Consider the following 18283-nt stretch of genomic DNA (forward strand, 5'->3'; position numbering starts at 1 on the left):
GGAAGCCAGGGAAGGTCATAACTCTTTCTAGCTGATAAAGAGAATCCAGGAATGTCCATTTTCTCTTCCTTTCTTTCCCACCAGCCCCCCACCCACACATTCACAGATTCATGGAACCTCAAAGAACTTTCCATTGACTTTCTTCAGACAGAATGCCGTATCTTAGAGTGGTAGGATTTCTTTCAGCTGTGAGTAGCCCTAATCAGTCCCGGACCATCCTAGGAACTCAGTGCTTGACACAAATCATCAGCACCTGTTAGAGTTGGAGCTTTGGCTGCCAACCCAGAGCTTCTCTGGTGTTCGTACTTGGCCCGTATGATGGGGGGATGAGGGAGTATGTCTCTGAAAGACATAGGTCATTGTCCTTCTGAGAAAGATTACTTTTTAAAGATTCTTTTCCAATTTAGAAAGCAGGCTTTCTCTCTGTTACAAAGGACAGCACACACAGGACGATAAAAGTGTGCAGGCTTAAGGCCAAATACAGACTTATTACACTTCTCCCAAGAGAGACAATTCCTAGTTCGGAAGCCTAGATTTTAATGCAAGGAAGGCTGACCTTAACAGTACTCCACCAAGATCAGCTTCCCCAAGTAGAACCTGTGGGACGATGTCAGACACAAGGAAACTGACCATACCAGGGATGTTAGGGGAGAGTTATAATGTTGCATCATTTTCTTTCTTTCTTTGGTTTCAATTCCCACCTTTGTTCAGAGTGAAGCTGAAAATAAGTGGAACAGTTGGCAGTGAAACCTTAGTCGCCACTTGAGTTTTCTGTGAAAGTGTCAGTCAAATAACAGAAATGACAGACATCTAGGTTCTAGGGTATTTAATTATGAATGACAAACAAGTTAAGGCAGAATACAAATAAATATGAAACTCAAAATTCTCTAAACTCAGTGCCCTTTATTCTCCTCAGCTGAGTAAAAATTAGGAGAGGCCGGGGTGACTGGCTGTGCGTTGTGCCAGCTCACAGTGCCAGGCTGTCTGAAGAAATGACACTTCTCACGGTCTAGTCAGCAGCTTTACAGTTTTTTTAATTTTTGGAATGTTAATTTTACACACTCTGTAGTAACAAGCTTCTAAAACAAAGAAATTACAATTTAGTTTTTGTCAATTTTGTGTAACGTCATTAATCTCTGAAATGTTTGCATTCAAATTAACATAACAACTCTCCCTCTGTTTTCAAGGAGGGCCTTTCTGAAACCCGCTGTTAAAACTGTGCATATTTTCATCCATATTTTCAGAGAAATAAAGAATAAAGTGGTACTACCTTCCTTGACACAGTTGTGCCTTAGTTGAGAAGTTTGAGTATTAACTCACAGCCTCTGTGTCCAGACTGTGGGTGGTTCTCTGAGAGTTATTGCCTCCATTACGATGTTATTATTAGATTCCATATAAGACAAACAAAAGGAGTGTACAGGTCATTGAAGGACTATTCAACTAGGGCGTTTGATTTTTCATCTGTTCAGGGAATGACAACTTCTAATGGGAATTTGTAATTTTGGAAGTGTTTGTGGAAAAAAAAGTTGTAAAGCTTTTTAAAAGCTTTTCATCAATCTTGTAGAAACAAAGCAGTTTAATTCGTAAATCCTCTCTCCCTTTGTAATGGGATACATGATTTTTTTTAACAGTGTGTAGACAGTAATGAAGAACCTATAGGACATAGACAGTGCTATCACTGATGACATTTTAATTTTAGTTTTATGTGAAGTTATATTTGTAAAGAAAACAATTTCCCAGTAGGGAACTGAAGAGATGTTGTCCTGGACTTCTTCTGGAGTAGTAAGAGGATGCCCATCTGGGTCACTGATTTACATCTGAACTGGCTCACTGAGAACCAATGACTATTGGATGACCTAAACAGAATAAAATAACCTCAATAAAAAAAATGACATCTTTTCCCAGTTTTAGAGTCAACTTACCAATTATAACTCAAAACTTAAATCAAGCTTAGGATTTATTATTAGAAGAGATACTGAGAATCGTCTGAAGTCACAAGGTAAGCAAATGTGATCTTAGATATTCTGTTTAATAATTTCGAAGACTAAAGCATTGAAGTTTGTGTTCTGTGCTTTGCCTGTGTATATGTGAAGCCCCCTCACCAATTACACATCAGCAGCAGGTGGGTATTCCCAGCTTCTTTCCAAATAAGAGGCCCATGATGGAGCATTCAAAACAGGGGATATATTTAAGAGTAAGAAGGGCTTTGTGTAACCAGGAGCCCATTGTTGGTCCTGAGCAATGAGGAGTAAGACATTAACTTTGAGAACGAGGTGGAAGCAGAGTGATAACCAGGAATGAAAATCTAGTCAAAGAAGGCACACAGCAGGCTAAGTCCATCATGGAGATAAATGTCACCCCTGCTGTCGCTCAAAGAGCCTGCCTAAGAAGAGGCACAGAGGGTTAGAGCCCCAGTGGAAAGAGACCATCTGCCACCCACAGAAATGAATGAAACGACTATAGACCCCCAGCCTGGAGCACCCTGGCGAAGGCCCATCTCATCCGCGTGGCGTTGTCTCACAGGACCCCTTACTTGGCCGTTAGGAATAAGAAGCCACCTAAACTGCTCCCTCCTCCACCTGCATACCTCGCACAGCCCTGGTGACAGGAAGGGGCATGAAGCAATTCTGCGTTTCATCCAACATTTCACATAGAGGTGAATGTCAAATATTTTAAATGGAGAGTTAAGATTTGAGAGGAAATCTAATTTAAAGTTTAGTTCTGCCTTGAGAAATCAGTTTTTGAGGCACTTATAAACAATTGAAAGGCCCATTCTAGAATGGACTGGACTGCCCCATCTAAAGCCCATGGGATGAATATGAAGTCAGCAGTCATGGGTTTTTTAACTCTGCAGTAATTGGCTGTGGGTTCTTTGACCTTTAATTAATTAAAATAGATGGATAAATGAACTTTCTTCCTATTTACAAGAGAAGCTTCAAATCATGCAACCTGAGAGAGCAATACAAACAAGATGCTATTTTTTCATTAACAAGTAAATATTATAAAACCTGATGTTGAAAACTGCAAACACTATTTCTGACTAATTTTGATCTTACCATTTATTTGAAACCTGTAACTTTTCATAACGTTATTCACTCAAAAGAAAGAAAGGAAAATCAGGAAAGGAGGGAAATACTTTCCTTTAGGCAAATTGATCAGGCGTAAGTAATTTTCAAATGTCTTGTGAACTAGGCCCGGTATTAAAAGAGGCTTCTTCAGTAGAGAATAATTCCAGGCAAAAATTCTAGAGGTTTTATGAGGTGGAAGAGTTTTATAAGAGGGTCTGATTGGATCAGCTGTGAAAACAGGAAATTAAGACCATATACATGAATAGAATTACATTTTGCAAATTTAACAAAAAGGAATTTTTCTTGTTTTGTTTTGGTTTGGTTTTATAACTTAACTGGTGAACAATGAAAAACATTCTGTTAAGATCAAGGTAGATTATCAGAAAAATGGCTAAGATGTTTCAGATAAAGCATAAGACTCCAAGAAATCTTTTTCTTTGTAGGAACCATGTCACTCTACAGAGCAAAGTCCCAGGAGAGTGAGGGGTAGGAAGTAATATGTTTATCCTCCTGTTCAAATACAGATGCTTCAGTGCAAGAGTTTGAGAAATCCCAGGCTTGGAAATCTCTGAAGTATCTTCCAGCTCTAACATTCTGTGATTCCACTCTGTGAAACTGTCAGAATTTATGATGCATCCTTAGTTTGACCCCAAGCAGAGGACTCTCTAGTCAGGTTTTGGTTGCCAAATATCTCCTGATTTCCCCGTCTGTGGCAACGAAGGACCATCTCCGTGGAAGGCCTCCTTGGCGCTCCCCCCTTTCCAGTTGTGGTAATCTGCTTCCCCACCATGTCCACTGCAGTACAGCCCACAGAGAGCTCATAATAGTGCCCAAAGTATTGTTGTTCACTTTTTATGTTTGTATTATAATTGACTCCCTTTTATATCTCTATCATTTTTTTCTGTTTTAAATCGCTTCTATCTAATGTTTATCCCATATAACCTATACATACTTGTGACAACTTTAAATCATTTTGGGGGGGGAGGGGAATTAGGATAAGGCATTAAAAGTTTGTTGTGATTATCATGTTCCAGACACTAGGCTTTGCACAGATTACATCATCCAAAACTTAGGACCCTTTAAGGTAGGAATTGTCACCCATTGTTTTCAGAATAAGGAAACTGAGGCTCAGGAAAGGCATTTGCCAAGGTGAAAAGTTACTCAGTGTCCTTGGAGCTGGGACTGAAGCCCATGCACCTTCCCTCCAGATATCACACTATGGACTTTCTGAATAGCCTCCCAATTCGAATGTCGTCAGAAGGTCACAGGAGGTTATTCTGGTAGCTTGACTTAACCTGCAGCCTTTGTCAGATGTTAGGCCATTTCTGTTTCTAGTCTCTTCAAGTCAACTGGCCTTTTCTCTCTTCCCATCTTTAAAGTCACCATCCTTTTTGCGTTTGCTGCTCTTCTGAAGAAGCTGGACTTGTCCAAAGAAATCTCTTTTTTTCTCAATTTTAGTTCCTTTTTGGCTACAGAACTGTAGTTCAGCTTCAGGCTCAAATTACCCTAAATTCCAATTCTAAGCATCCATTCAACAAATATTTATGCGTGCCAACTGCCTGCCAGGCACTGGGCGGTCTTCAGTGAATGAAGCAGGCAAAGCCCCCGCTCTCGTGTTCCTTTTGTTCAGGGAGCAGCCAACAATCAACAAGTATGAGGTATGGCATAGGAGGCACTGACGGGTGCTGTGTAGAAAGTAACGTAGGACTAAGGAGATAGGAAAGTCTGGGCCTCAGAGGGCGGAGGTGTGTTGTTGCCAAATTTATAAGGATGGTCTGGGAAAGCCTCTCTGATAAGATAATATTTGAACAGAGACATAAAAGAAATGCAAATAAAAAATGTGATGATCTGTGGAAGAAAGCAAGAACAATTGTGGGGTGTTTCCCTAACAATAAGAAGGCCATTGGGCTGGTCCTGAGTGAAGAATGAGTTGATGCCTAAAATTGCTTGACTCTATAAGTCATTCAAGAATGGCATCTGACTTTAAAAATATAAACCATTTCCCAGAAAACTTACTTTAGACTATATTAATATTTTTATACATTGTTTGGTACTTTATAGTATAAAAAGACTTTTCAAAGATATTATCTTATTTTTCTCCTCAGAATACCCTGTCACTGAGTCCTGGGTCTAATTTGACTATCCCAGCAACTGACATAGGACCCGACACATAGTAGGCGTTCAATGACTGTATATTGAATTAATGAGTTGGTTTAAACTCAATGGTAAACTTTTAATTTTCAACTTTATCGTGTTCCTTTTTATTGAACTTCAGTGACTGGATTACAATGCACTGAAGCCTCAGGGGCTAACGAGATGCATTGGGCCATTTGCCTTCACCCTGATATGTGTATGTATTTAGTTATTGTGTTGATTGATACTTTTCTGCCTAACTCTTCCATTAAGTTCTTTAGCGTCTTTCCTTGTAGTCAGTTTCTATAGGCTACTAGTTTATCTTACCTAATCTGTTATATTCTTGGAAACCAGATCACAAAGCTTGTTAAATCTATACATAAAATAAACTGATTCCAAGTGAGAGCATGAAACCCTTTCTTAAAGTTCAATAACTTTAATACTTGCTTCCTGACAGCTGTTCTGATCTCATAGGCATTTTTCTTATTTCTGCGTTTACAATTAGGCTCTGGTGAACAAAAGTTGCTAGGCAAAGTATACATTTTAGCCTTTACTTCAGCTTTCATCAAAAAAAATTATAAAGCATTTCAGTCCATCCCAAGGAGGTTCTGTGATCTGATCTAAAGCCACACTAGGAGCTTATTCATTGGATTAAACCTGACCTCTTTACCTGAAGCACCCACGAGTTTGTCTGAGCACCATTTACCCCTCACTGAAGCAAGAGCTCCCATCCAGTGTTGACGATCTACCCTCTTTGTGCAGCATGGTTACAAATGTGTCTCTTGCCCTGGGGCATCCTTAACATGTCCTCTCCATGGAAGCCATCACCTCTGTATACCCTTGAGTTGTCCTACAGAAGTTTTCAGTCAAATTGTATTCTCTTCCTTTCTGGTTGGGAATTATTGTGGCATTACCATTCACTCATTTATTCTTTCATTCTTTCAACAAGTAGCTATGGAGAGCTTCTTATGTGCCAAGCACTGCTCTGGGCAGTGTAGATGGAGCATTGTAAAGACAGAGGTTATATCTACTTTCTTGGAAAGCTAAATGAATGATTCTAATGGGGGAGAGCTAAATGAATGGTTATAAATATACACCAATAGTAACAGTAATAAATTCTGTGAAAAAAAAAAAAAAAAGACCAGGGAAACCAGACACAGAGTGATCTATTTAAAAGGAAGGCCTTACCAAGCAGATGGTACTTAAGCAGAGATGAGAAAGACGTGAGGAAGTAAGCCACGTGAGTATCTGGGGGAAGTGCATCTTTGAAGAGGAAACAGTAAGACTGAAGACCTTGAGGACAAACTTGGTATGCTCCAGGAAGAGCATGAAGACTAGTCCATCCAGAGTTGAGTAAGTCGGAAGGAGGATGGTAGAATAAGGTCGAAGGCAAGGGCCAAATAATGTAGGGGTTTTTGACATCAGATGTCACCACTTCCCAACAGGACCTGGTGTGTTTGACCTGATGCTGTTTCTGAACAGTTTTCTTAAAGCCAGTGTAAAGAGAAAGGGCCATCTATTGGAAATAATTTTGGTAGGGTAATTCATCTAATGCTCTTTTAACAAAATTCATGAAAAAACATGAGGACAGCAGTACTCACAGCTGTACACTCTGATTTTTCTGTTTATTGAGGTGAAATTCACATACGTAAAATTAACTATTTGAAAATAAACAATTTAGTGGCATTTAGTACATTCGCAGTGTTGTGCAATCACCACTTCCATCTAGTACAAAACATTTTCCTCACCCCAAAAGGAAACCCCATACCCGTTAAGCAGTTATAACCAACTTCCCCCTACCTACCTCTGGCAACCACCAGTCTCCTTTCTATCTCTGTGGATTTACCTAGCCTGGATATTTCATGTAAGTGGAATCATACAGTACATAACCTTTTGTGTTGGGCTTCTTTCCTTTAGCATCAATGTTTTCAAACATGTGTCAGCACTTTATTCCCTTTTATGGCTGAATAATATTCCATTTTATGTATGAACCATAATTTTTTTATTCATTCATCCATTGATGGACGCCTAAGTTGTTTCCACCTTTTGGCTTTTGTGCATAGTGTTGTTATCAATACGCATATACAAATATCATCTGAACACCTGTTTTCAGTTCTTTTGGGTATATATCTAGAGTGTAATTGCCGGATCATACAATAATTCTGTATTTAACTTTTCTACAGCAGCTGAACGATTTTACAGTCCCATGACAATCTGATTCTTAATCCTATCTCTTTCCTCTATAAGCACTTGCCTCCTCACACCTTCTCTTCCCTAAGTTGGAGCTGGTTACCCTAGTTTACCACACTTTACCTAAAGGGGCAACCTGATTAACTGATTCTCCCAATGCAGCTGAAAGAGACTTTTATTAGAAAAACTAAGGAAAATAAAATTAATAAAGACAAAATGAAAACTTCAGAGCCTACAATCTATGTTGCATAATTTCCAACCCAAATTTCTGTAGCCATGATGGGATACTTTGGGGCCAACACAGTTTCTAGGACCTCAGTTGAATTCTGATGAGCCTTATATATTCTGTTTTTTTCTAGAATATTTCTGATTTGAGAATTCATAGTACCCATGACCTATGTGGCTCATACAATCATTGATTAGTTGAATGCCTACTGTGTACCAAGAATTTTGCTAGACATTGAGCATCAAAGATTTCATATTCTCAAGGAAAACCAAGCCTATGAATAGGTAAATTAGAAACTACCTTGAACTATTTGACATCAAGGACTAGGACAGTGATTCTTAGAGTGCTTTATGATGTCATCTATATCAAAATCGCCTAGGATGCTGTGGCCCTGCTTCCACGCTATCGTTCAGAATCTGTGGGTTAGAACCCAGGAATCTGCATTTTATTGAACTTTTCAGATGATCTTCATGTACATAGGATTTTGAGAAGCGCTGAAATAAGAAGTGGTTTTATTTTAGCACTTTTCTGAATAATTTGAAAATGAAATGTTTTACAATTTTTTTTTGAGTTTGAACTATGTTGAAATTATTGATCAAGATTCAAAACATTTTATGAAAATAAAATAGTAAGAGAATGTCCCTTGGTGCTCATTGTCAAGTCTTTATGAGTTTAATGTTCTATCAGATCAGTCAGAAATTTATTCATGTCCCCATTCAATAAATAGTTACTCCTCCCTCTTGTGTTCCTGACATCATGCTGGGCTTTGGGGCTGAAAAGCGAATGGGACAGACACGGTTGCGACCTCCTGGAGTTTATAGTTTAGCCTCAGCCTCACATTTTGTTTCTGACATATAACACAAGCTTTTATTTGGGGCGGGGGGAGGTGGCTAGGTAACATTTTATCAGTGTTTTTAAAAATGTATTTAGCACTTTCACTTCTCAAGGAGAACAGATATGCTACTAAGGGGTTTTCAGCATACGTCTGCAACTATTAAAGGAAATTTAATTTGCTCTGGAATAATAGTAAGTGGGTTGGGATCCCTCAGTCCCCTCATGTGGGGTCCGACACCCCTGCTTCCTTTTCGGCTTTGCTTCTAGAAGCCAAGTATTTTAATTTGTTATGATGTTAAAATTACATTTATAATAACACGTAAAACCCTTTTCTGTATGTTTGAATGAATGAGACATAACTTACAGTTTCCTAAAGGTGTTATGTTATAAAGAACCGTGAACTACATATTATATTTATTTCTTTAAACAAATTAAGTACATTAGGATTTTGACTATTTAAGTGTATCAACCATAAGCTAAATAGAATATGCATAACAATTTCAAGTGAATACTTAGAGTATCGGTTACTTGTTTTGTATTTTCCCACTCGCATATCATTTTTTGCCAATTTCAGTTAAACAATTGTTCTAGCAAAACCAGGTCTCACCTGTATAACTTAGAGGTTGTGTGCAATGTATGCTCTAGGCCAGTTTAAGTATGTAACAGGGATAATTCAAGATGACCATGTAACTTCTGTCTCTTTGACTTTCACACAAACCTGTGTGCTTACTCTGTTACTACAATGCTAACGATAAAACACATGACCACTGAGGTGGAAAATTAAGAATTCACTGAGGTCACTTCATAAGAAATTCAAAGCCCTGTAAAAGTTACTGTAATGCAGCTACTTGGATCATCTTCCTCTTTTGTTTAAAATCCTCAGTGCTGATTAGACAACCCCAAAAGGGTTAGGGGTCAATTTGAAAATATTGTTTAAAATTTGAGGTTATAGGCCTGGTTTTACTAAAATGGGTAAGAGTGAAAAATAGAAGGTGGAATTTTGTGGAGGGACAATGAATTTTTAAGATTGACAGAGGAAAGGACAAAGGATTCCTCTCGTAGAGCTAAAACACTGCTTCTGCGTGCTGGGAAAGGTTTTAGGGCCATATATCCATTTTCTCATTTGATCTTCTTCCAAACCCATGAGGTGTATATTGTTATCCCTGTTTTCCAGAAGAGTAAACTGTGATTTGGAGAGGTTGGGTCCTTGTCCAAGCTCACACAGTAGTCACATGGCAAAGTCAGACGCCGAAATCTCTCTGATTCCAAATCTGCTCTTCATTCATCATGGCCTGTTGGTGACGCCACACTGAAGGACTGGGCATTCAGCAGATGGTGACCTTGGCTTAAGGCAATGTTAACAAGAAGCAGGATAAAGTCTAATTCTCCTCACTATAATTAGCAAATTCCTAGGTGAAACTTCCCTATCCATCTTCCCAAACGCAAGAGGGTCATGGAAAACATGGAAACACACTCCCACCTTTGGTCTTTATATTTTAAGTAGCAGGATAATATAATATTGTATATCCACTATGCTTCAATTTTAAAAAGTTAGCAGGATAAACATAGTTTCTTCTTTTTATGTGTAGACTTTACATTTGGAATATGAACAACTGAGAGTGGAGTGATTATTCTACTGTCAGAAATGTTGCTAGGCACTGTAGAGCTATGTCTATAGGTGTCATATTGTGATTTATAACAAGAAATACATATTTGGTCTTCATCTGGTTTCTGGCACAGAGCTCCTAAAACCCTTGGAATTTCCTGTGATGAGAGCCATAAAGGTGTCTCATTATGTTAATGGGTGACTTTTGGAAAGTACCTAAGGATGGAGACTGGTTGCCAGTGGAGCCAACCACATGATTAGAGGGTTGGAACATTCAGTCCCACCCCCTGACCTCCAGGGAGGGGAGGGGGCTGGAGGTTGAGTTCAATCACCAATGGCCAATGATTTAATCAATCATGCATATGTAATGAAGCCTCCATAAAAAACCAAAAGGACAGTGTGCAGAGAGCTTCCTGGTTGGTGAGCACATGGAGATTCGGGGAGAATGGCATTCCTCCAGAAGGCTTGGAAGCTCCGCACCCTTTCCCCATACCTTGCTGTATTCATGTCTTTCTGTTCCTGAGTTATATCGTTTTATAATAAACTGGTGATCTAGTAAATAAAATGTTCCTCTGAGTTCTGTGAGCCACTCTAGTGAATTCATCGAACCTAAGCAGGGGGTCTTTGGAACCTCTGATCTACAGCCGGTTGGTCAGAAGCACAGGTGACTACTTGGACTTACAACTGTCATCTCAAGTAGGTGTGTGTTGGGATGGGGTGGGAGGATCAGTCTTGTGGGACTGAGCCCTTAACCTATGGAATGTGATGCTATCTCCAGGTGAATAGTGTCAGAATTGAATTGAACTGTAGGACACCCAACTGGTGTGTGAGCATTGCCCGTCGACTTGGGGAAACCCACACACACATACATCAGAACTGGTGACCAGAACACCCCTTAATAAGTTTCTTGTCAAGAGAGTTTAAATACTGTTGCAAAAAGTGGCCAAGTATTATGCATCCCACTCACTTACCTATCTTTCCTGCATTTCTTTCTTATTTCCATCCCCAGTGTCATTCTGTAGGCAGGTCAGATGGTAGGGTTGATCCTGGCCTTATTGTTGACTGTCTTCCTCTAATATTGTCTTCCCTCTAATTGTGCACGATGCTCTCTCACTCTAAGGTTAAGCTTAATTAACTGTTTCCAGAAAATTTCAGTGTTTTCCTTGTCTGAGACCAGGTCTTATATAGAGAGCCTTCCAATTCTGTCCAGGCGAGAGGGAGAGCAAAGTGATCCTTATAGTCCTTCACAGCCCGCCATTGTCCTGCAGTCCAGCTCCACAGATGGTGCGCTGAATGACCCTTCCTTACTCTGAATGCCAGTGGGTCAACATTCCTAGTTCAGCTAGGTATTCACTGACCAACCTAGTCTTCCCATCCTTCTCATACCTGAAGGTTTTGGAAACCAAGAGTGACAGCCAGTTAGTGAGAGTGATAAGAAAAGCCACATCTTATTCCCTGCTAGTGGATTCTGTCACCACCACTCTGTGTGCCAGTGATAACAGTGTTCAGTGTTGCTGTTTGTGTTGTTTCTGTAGACAACAGAGGCAGTGAGCTTTGAAATCCAAAGTCCTTGTTAGATCACTTCTTCAACACTTAACTAGCTTTGTGACAAGGGGGAAGTCACTTAAGCTATGTAAGTCATGCCTACTGTGTCTGAAATGGAAGTAATAATCTCATTTACATAAAGTATTTCTGAGTGTGTGTGTGTGTGTAGATAGATACATAGATACAGGAGCTGCCCAATTGTTTTCATTTACTTTAGCAGATCTACATATATATTGTATATACATAATTAGTATTTGGTTGATTAAGAAAATAATAATGCTAAAAATTCTGTGCTGAAACACAGAATTGCCTGCTGCTGAAAAACCACACTCAACACTGAAATTTCTTCCCCAGCTTTAATCTGGCTCACCAACTCCTTTTCTGAACTTACAAAAGATAAAACAGGTCAAAATATAGTCTAGGAAGCACATACAAGAAACCAAAAATTCGCAGATGTTCCCCCAAAGAATGTCACACATGTAATGAGTACTAACATGAGTCTCCATATAAAACGTTTTTTGCAGTTATTTTTAATTTTTTTCTCTTTCATTTACTTTGATATATTCATTCAGTTAAAGAAAGTTGGAGAAAATCCAAAGATATATAAAAGCTCCCATTTTGCTCAGTTCTCAGAGCTCAAGTTCTTTAAATTAGATCTTTTTTGCTTTCAACTGGATCTTTCAATGCCTGTAAGTGTTTTTGGCTTTCTAGAATGAAGCCTCAAAAAATTAAGTTAGTGGGGTAGCATACAGATTCAAATTTGAAAAAGTAATTTTGGAAATAGTCAAATTTTCATGTTAAATTATATTCAAAATGCAATTCCCTAATAATTTTAATTGGACATTATGTTCCCTCCTAATACTTTCATAAACGTTTCCAAATTTGCTGCAAAATTCTTTGGTGAAGAATAAGCAGATTTTCTGTTGTACAAATAGCTACTTCATCATTATATAAATATGTACTGATACACAGAGCAGTATTTATATGAACCAAAAAATGTGAACAAACTAAATGTACAACAGTAGGGCAAAATGGTTATGTAAACTATGTATACCCATTTGATCCGATATTCTGATTCATTACAAAAATTGGTTTTGAAAGATTAATGAAGCAGGAGAAAGCTCATGATATAGTAGTAAAGGAAAAAAGCAAAATTCAAAACTGTATTTTTAGTCACAGTTGGTATAGTTCTAAATTTATTTTATGGCTCTAATTTCACTTACCTTTGTATATATCTGTATATACATTGATATATTTAGTTATTGAAAAAATTGAGAGGGAATTCCATCATAATATTAACTTATCCTGACAGGTAGACTTATTAATGATTTTAATTTTTTTAATCAGAAAAAATGTGTTACTTTAAAAAAATAATCACTGATATGTGAAATTTTAAATTACCCTGCTAAAAATAGATGATGTTTTGAAACACTTAAAAATAAAAGTACTGGGACCAGCCCATTGGTCTAGCAGTTAAGTTTGCGCACTCCACTTTAGCGGCCTGGGGTTCACTGGTTCAGATGCCAGGCACGGACCTGGCACTGCTCGTCACGCCACACTGTGACACCATCCCACATAAAATAGAGGAAGATTGGCACAGATGTTAGCTTAGTGACGATCCTCCTCAAGCAAAAGGAGGAGGATTGGCAACAGTTGTTAGCTCAGGCCCGTCTTCCTCACACATAAATAAAATGAATGAATAAATAAATAAAAGTACCACTTTTCACTCAATCAGAGCATTTTTGACAGTAGACACCTCTGTCGTTAGGGTGCTTGTGTTAGAGGAGACCACTGAAGGTACCTCTGCAGGTGCCTGTGGTTGGTCACCTCCTTGTGACCAGAGTATCTGCACATCAGAGAGGCTGTGCCTGCCCGCAATACACATGCTTTTCTGAATGTGGCTTTGGAACATTGATTTATCTTATTGTGATTACATTTTTAGATATTATGGCACCACATGTTGCACATAGACGATAAAGTATCATTTTATATCATTTTTTAAATATTTTGTTCATAGGAATAGACTATTTCAGTTTAAAATAGAATAATGCTGAATAAAATCATTCTAGTAATGAGGAGTTTAATGAAAAGAATATGATCTAAGAATACTTCTGGGGACTCAAGCTTTTCGCACATAAGCATATTTTGAAAAGATGTGAATAATGGATGAATATGTAACACTGTTCTCATAGACACCCCAAAATCTGGTACAAAAAACAATATAAAACAAACATGACTGCTTATCTTAAGTATATAAAATGTCATCTAAAAATAAATTTCCCTCTTCAACCTACACAGCGTAATATTCATTATCTCCAGTCTGTTTCGGTGCAGTCGCGCTACGTAACGATGTTTCAGTCAACGCCAGACTGCATATACCGTGGCGGTCCCTAAGGTTAATATCGTACAGGCTAGGTGTGTAGTAGTCTATGCCATCGAGGTTTGTGTAAGTACGCTCTGTGATGCTCACACAATGATGAACTCTCCTATCGGCGCATTTCTTAGAACATATTTTCATCATTAAGCGACGCATGACTGTATAGCTTTTCTATACTTTAGTGTTTGTTTCTAGAATATCAGATAAATGTGTAAAATGCCAACTCAAACCTGAAAAATTAGGGTAATTCAATTAATTTGAATTAATGTATTCTAGTTAATTAAGAGGTTAGTTCACGGGTGCTTTTTTTAGCTTCTAAGGCCTGAAAACAGGACAGGTGTTTTTGGTATTTATTTCCATCAAGTATTGTAAATGTAAATTTTAAAAAGCAATCAAGAAGCACAAAGCAAAGTTCAAGTTCAAGTTTAGTTCAGGGATTTTATTTTCAGAGAGGCAAAAAGAAAAAATTTCCAGCTGTAAGATTAAAGCATTGTACACACAAGAAATAATTTTAAAGTGGATCTTGAATCCATATTTTCACCATTGAAAGGAGAAAAATAAGAGAATGAAATGAAGTGAGTAAATGGATAAAGAAGAAAGATAAGATCTAAGGGGAAGGAAAGATAGGAAGAGCCACTGGAATGTTCACTTGGGGAGAATAAATTGGAGAGAAGAAGGGGAGAAGGAAGGGAAGGAGGATACTGAAGGTAAATAAAGTGAGAAAAAATCTTTAAGAAGTAAATGAGATATAGGTATATATATTAGATATAATTATCAGCAATACATATTATATATGTTAATATATAATATATGATATGTACAATATATGTCATATAATTATATCAACACCTAATATTTTTTTGCCACTTTTTTGAAAAGTTTACCAAGAACTCTTGCATGAATTATCTCTTTTAGAATCCTCATCATAATTCTATGAGTTGGACAATTGTCTCCACTTCCACAAATGAAGGGAAAAGTTCAGAGGCAATATGAATTGTACAGCATCATTAACAATAACAACCATAGCAGTAACAGTAATAGTAGCAGCAGTGATAACAGAGGAGTGGCACTAATTGTTGAGCACACACCAAGTGCCAGTCACTATGCTAATGGTCTAAATTAATTATCTCATTTAATCCTCATAACAGTGCTTTGAGGATATTATTATTATCCCTACTTTACAAATAATGAGTCCAAGGCCTGGACCGTTTAATAACATGCCCACAGCTGAATAGAGGCAGATGCAGAATTCCAGCTGAGACGACCTGACTCCCAGGCCTTAGTGACTGTGCTGTAAGTCCCAGAGCTGGCATTTACATCCGTACCTTCAGATTCACTAGCTGATGCTCCTTCCATCTGGACAGAAAGAGACAGGCTCAATCTTACATGCAGGCAGCGCCCCTTCCCACACCTCCACACACCAGGGACCTGGGTACCACCTAGAAGTCCCAGTCTTCCCTTCATCACTGCTCACTTGGCCACGTTGTCCTTCCTCTGCCCGACTCATGCCCGGCCCTTTCGAGGACAGGGGCTAACCTGTTCCCAATGACACTGCCATCAGTTAATTCTTTTGCTTCTATAGTCAGAGTGGAAATCCATGAACAGGCCTGTCTTCCATTTTTGAGTGCCCTCCAGACCCACATATTACATGGTTCAGTTGTGCACATAAAGGAGATTGTTCATAGTAGTGATAGAAAAAGAAGACTGAGACACGTAAATTTCAAAAACTTACCATTGGTCAGATGAATTTAAATCAGATTCAGAAGTTCTCTTCCTTGGCTTTTACCCAACAAGGAGAATCACTTGCATCCACAGATAAGGCATACAGTCATGGGATCGTGTCTGAATAAAAACCGTCTATCTGTTTATCCCCAAAAAGACTGAGACCATGAATGTGATGGGGCAAGGCTTCCACGTATCAGCTGTACTGTTAAGGAACAAGCTTGTGTTGTGCGCCCAGCTGTAGTCTGGAAAGTTGGAAAGAAGATATGGTGTGGTAGAGTAAAAAGGGTACCTAATTTGGAATCAGGTGATCAAAGTCTTTAATCTAGTGTCTAACACCAATTTTATTTGTGAAAATGGACAAGTCATTTCTCCTCAGTTTCCTCATGTGTAAAAGAAGTGTTGACTAAGATCCTTTACAAATTTACCATTTAGCGTTACTTTCTGTATATATGAATGGGTGTGTGTGTGAGAGAGAGAGGCAAAAAAGAGAGAAAGAATGTAAGAACAGGAATTTAAGTAAAAAGGAGGAGAAAGAAAAAAGTCCATTAAATACTCATAGCATGGTAAATACTTTATAGAATGTAACAATTAAAACTCTGATTCAAAATAACTTTACTTGTTAGAAGTAGGGTTTTTTGCTTGTCTGTTTTTTAGTGAAAAGGTAAATTAGCAATTTACTTTACCATGACACCCCTTTTAAAGAGCAATCACTATCTTTTGAGAATCTAAGACTTAAAGATGGAAAAGTCTTGAATTTTGAAGACCAAAGATGCATCTGAGAAACAACAATCTGATTCTTTCAACATGTGTTCTTGCATAGTTTCATTAGTGTCCTTCTTTTGACAGTTGGTGATCTATGTCCCTGAGGGGTGAAAGGAGATCTATTTTATGTGGTAGATACTGGCTCCTTTGATACATGCAGAATAAACTTTTCATTTAACTTTGTTTTTCTAGTTGACACTTCTTGCTGATCTATTGCAAGCTAAAGGATAAATATGTGTATGTGTTTATGTAATCTCGAAAGGATCTCTCTAGTTTTAAAGTGGTAAAGAATCTACTTTCTATCATTTAATTCTCTCATGGATAAAGGAATTTTACCCTTTGAAAGCAAAAGGAAGATATCTTTTAAAACTTCTCAATGCCGTTCTCTACCTGATACATTTTTTTAATTATGTATTTCAGGCCCTGCTCGATACTCAGAATCTTTTGCGTGCACAAATCACAAATTTTACATTCAACCTGGGATTTTCAGGGAAATTTTACCATACAGGTAAGAAAAGGGGAGTAACAGTTCTCATTAAGGCCTCTCTGGCCACTGCATTTAAAATTGCGTACCCCTGGTGTTCAAATCTTTCTTTCCCAGTGTCCCTCCTCGGTTTTATTTTCTTCATATTATTCAATCCACTTAACATTATTTTTTAACCTTTACAAAATGTTAGTGGTTTGAAAGTTTATGTACCGTGGTATTATCTAACGTCCTTCCTTTCCTATTGAACTATAATTTATATACATGTAAGTGTATCAATACTGTTCAATGAATTTTCACGAAGTGTCCACAGCTGTGTAACCAGCAGGTGGACCAAGAAGAGACTGCTCCCAGAATCCCGCCCTCCCTTACGTTCCCTTACAGTCACTAGCTCCCCTCAAAGAAAACCACTGTCCTGACTTCTAATATCCTAAATTAGATTGCCTGGCTTTGCGATGTGTGTAAAAGGAATCATATGGTGTGGTCTCTTCTATATCCAGCCTGTTTTGTTCAATATTATTTGGGTTTCACAGATATTATTGTGTATAGTTGTAATTCTTTCATTTTTGTTGCTTTGTAATATTCCATTGTTGGAATATACCAAATTTTCTTTATTCCATTCCTTTCCAATGTAGATGGTTGGGTTGTTTCCAGTATTTGGGTTTTTTTGGGTAGTCATGTTAGGAACTTTTTGTACCTGTCCTTCAGAGGACATAAGCATTCTTTTCTGTTGGTTATCCACCAGGAGTAGAATTGCTAGTTGTATGGCACACCTTGGATCAGCTTTCGTAGAAAACGCCAAACAAGTTTTCAAAGTGTTTGTACCAATTCACATGCTAAGAGTGTATGAATTTTCTGTTGCTCCACATTCTCAACAATATTGATAGTGTTTGTCTTTTTAATTGTGGTCTTTGTGGTGGGCAGGGCATGTAGAGATGTCATGTAATGGTCTTAATGGACATTTCTCTGATGAATAGTGAAATTGAGCTTTTTTAATCGGTCTATTGGCCCTTTGGATATCCTCTTTTGTGAAATGTCTGGGGTTTTTTTCTATTGATTTGTAGAAATTCTGTACGTATTCTTAATGAGTCCTTTTCCAGTTATATGTGTTATAAATTACTTTCTCCTATTGTGTGGGTTGTCTATTCACTCTCTTAATGTTGTTGATGAATAAAAATACTGAATTTTAATGTTATCCAATTTATCTTTTCATTTCCTTTATGGTCAACTGTGTGTCTTTTTAAAGACATCTTTGCATGCCACAAGATCATAAAAATATGTTTCTATATTCTTAAAATGTGAAAATCTGAGGTCCATCTATAATTGAATTTTG

At 38.0% G+C, this 18283-nt stretch overlaps 1 protein-coding gene across 1 annotated transcript in view; it reads left to right on the top strand.

Annotated features, from left to right (window-relative positions):
• The window catches only part of LOC124237350 (bifunctional heparan sulfate N-deacetylase/N-sulfotransferase 3), a 160525-nt gene that overhangs the window by 35198 nt on the left and 107044 nt on the right, over positions 1-18283 (top strand). Inside the window, exon 3 of the mRNA XM_046656897.1 lies at positions 16887-16974. Within this exon, the coding sequence (XP_046512853.1) occupies positions 16887-16974 (88 nt within the window). The remainder of the gene's footprint in view (positions 1-16886; positions 16975-18283) is intronic.

The sequence above is a fragment of the Equus quagga genome, chromosome 3 (genome assembly GCF_021613505.1).
Source record: "Equus quagga isolate Etosha38 chromosome 3, UCLA_HA_Equagga_1.0, whole genome shotgun sequence".
Classification (NCBI taxonomy): Eukaryota; Metazoa; Chordata; class Mammalia; order Perissodactyla; family Equidae; genus Equus; species Equus quagga.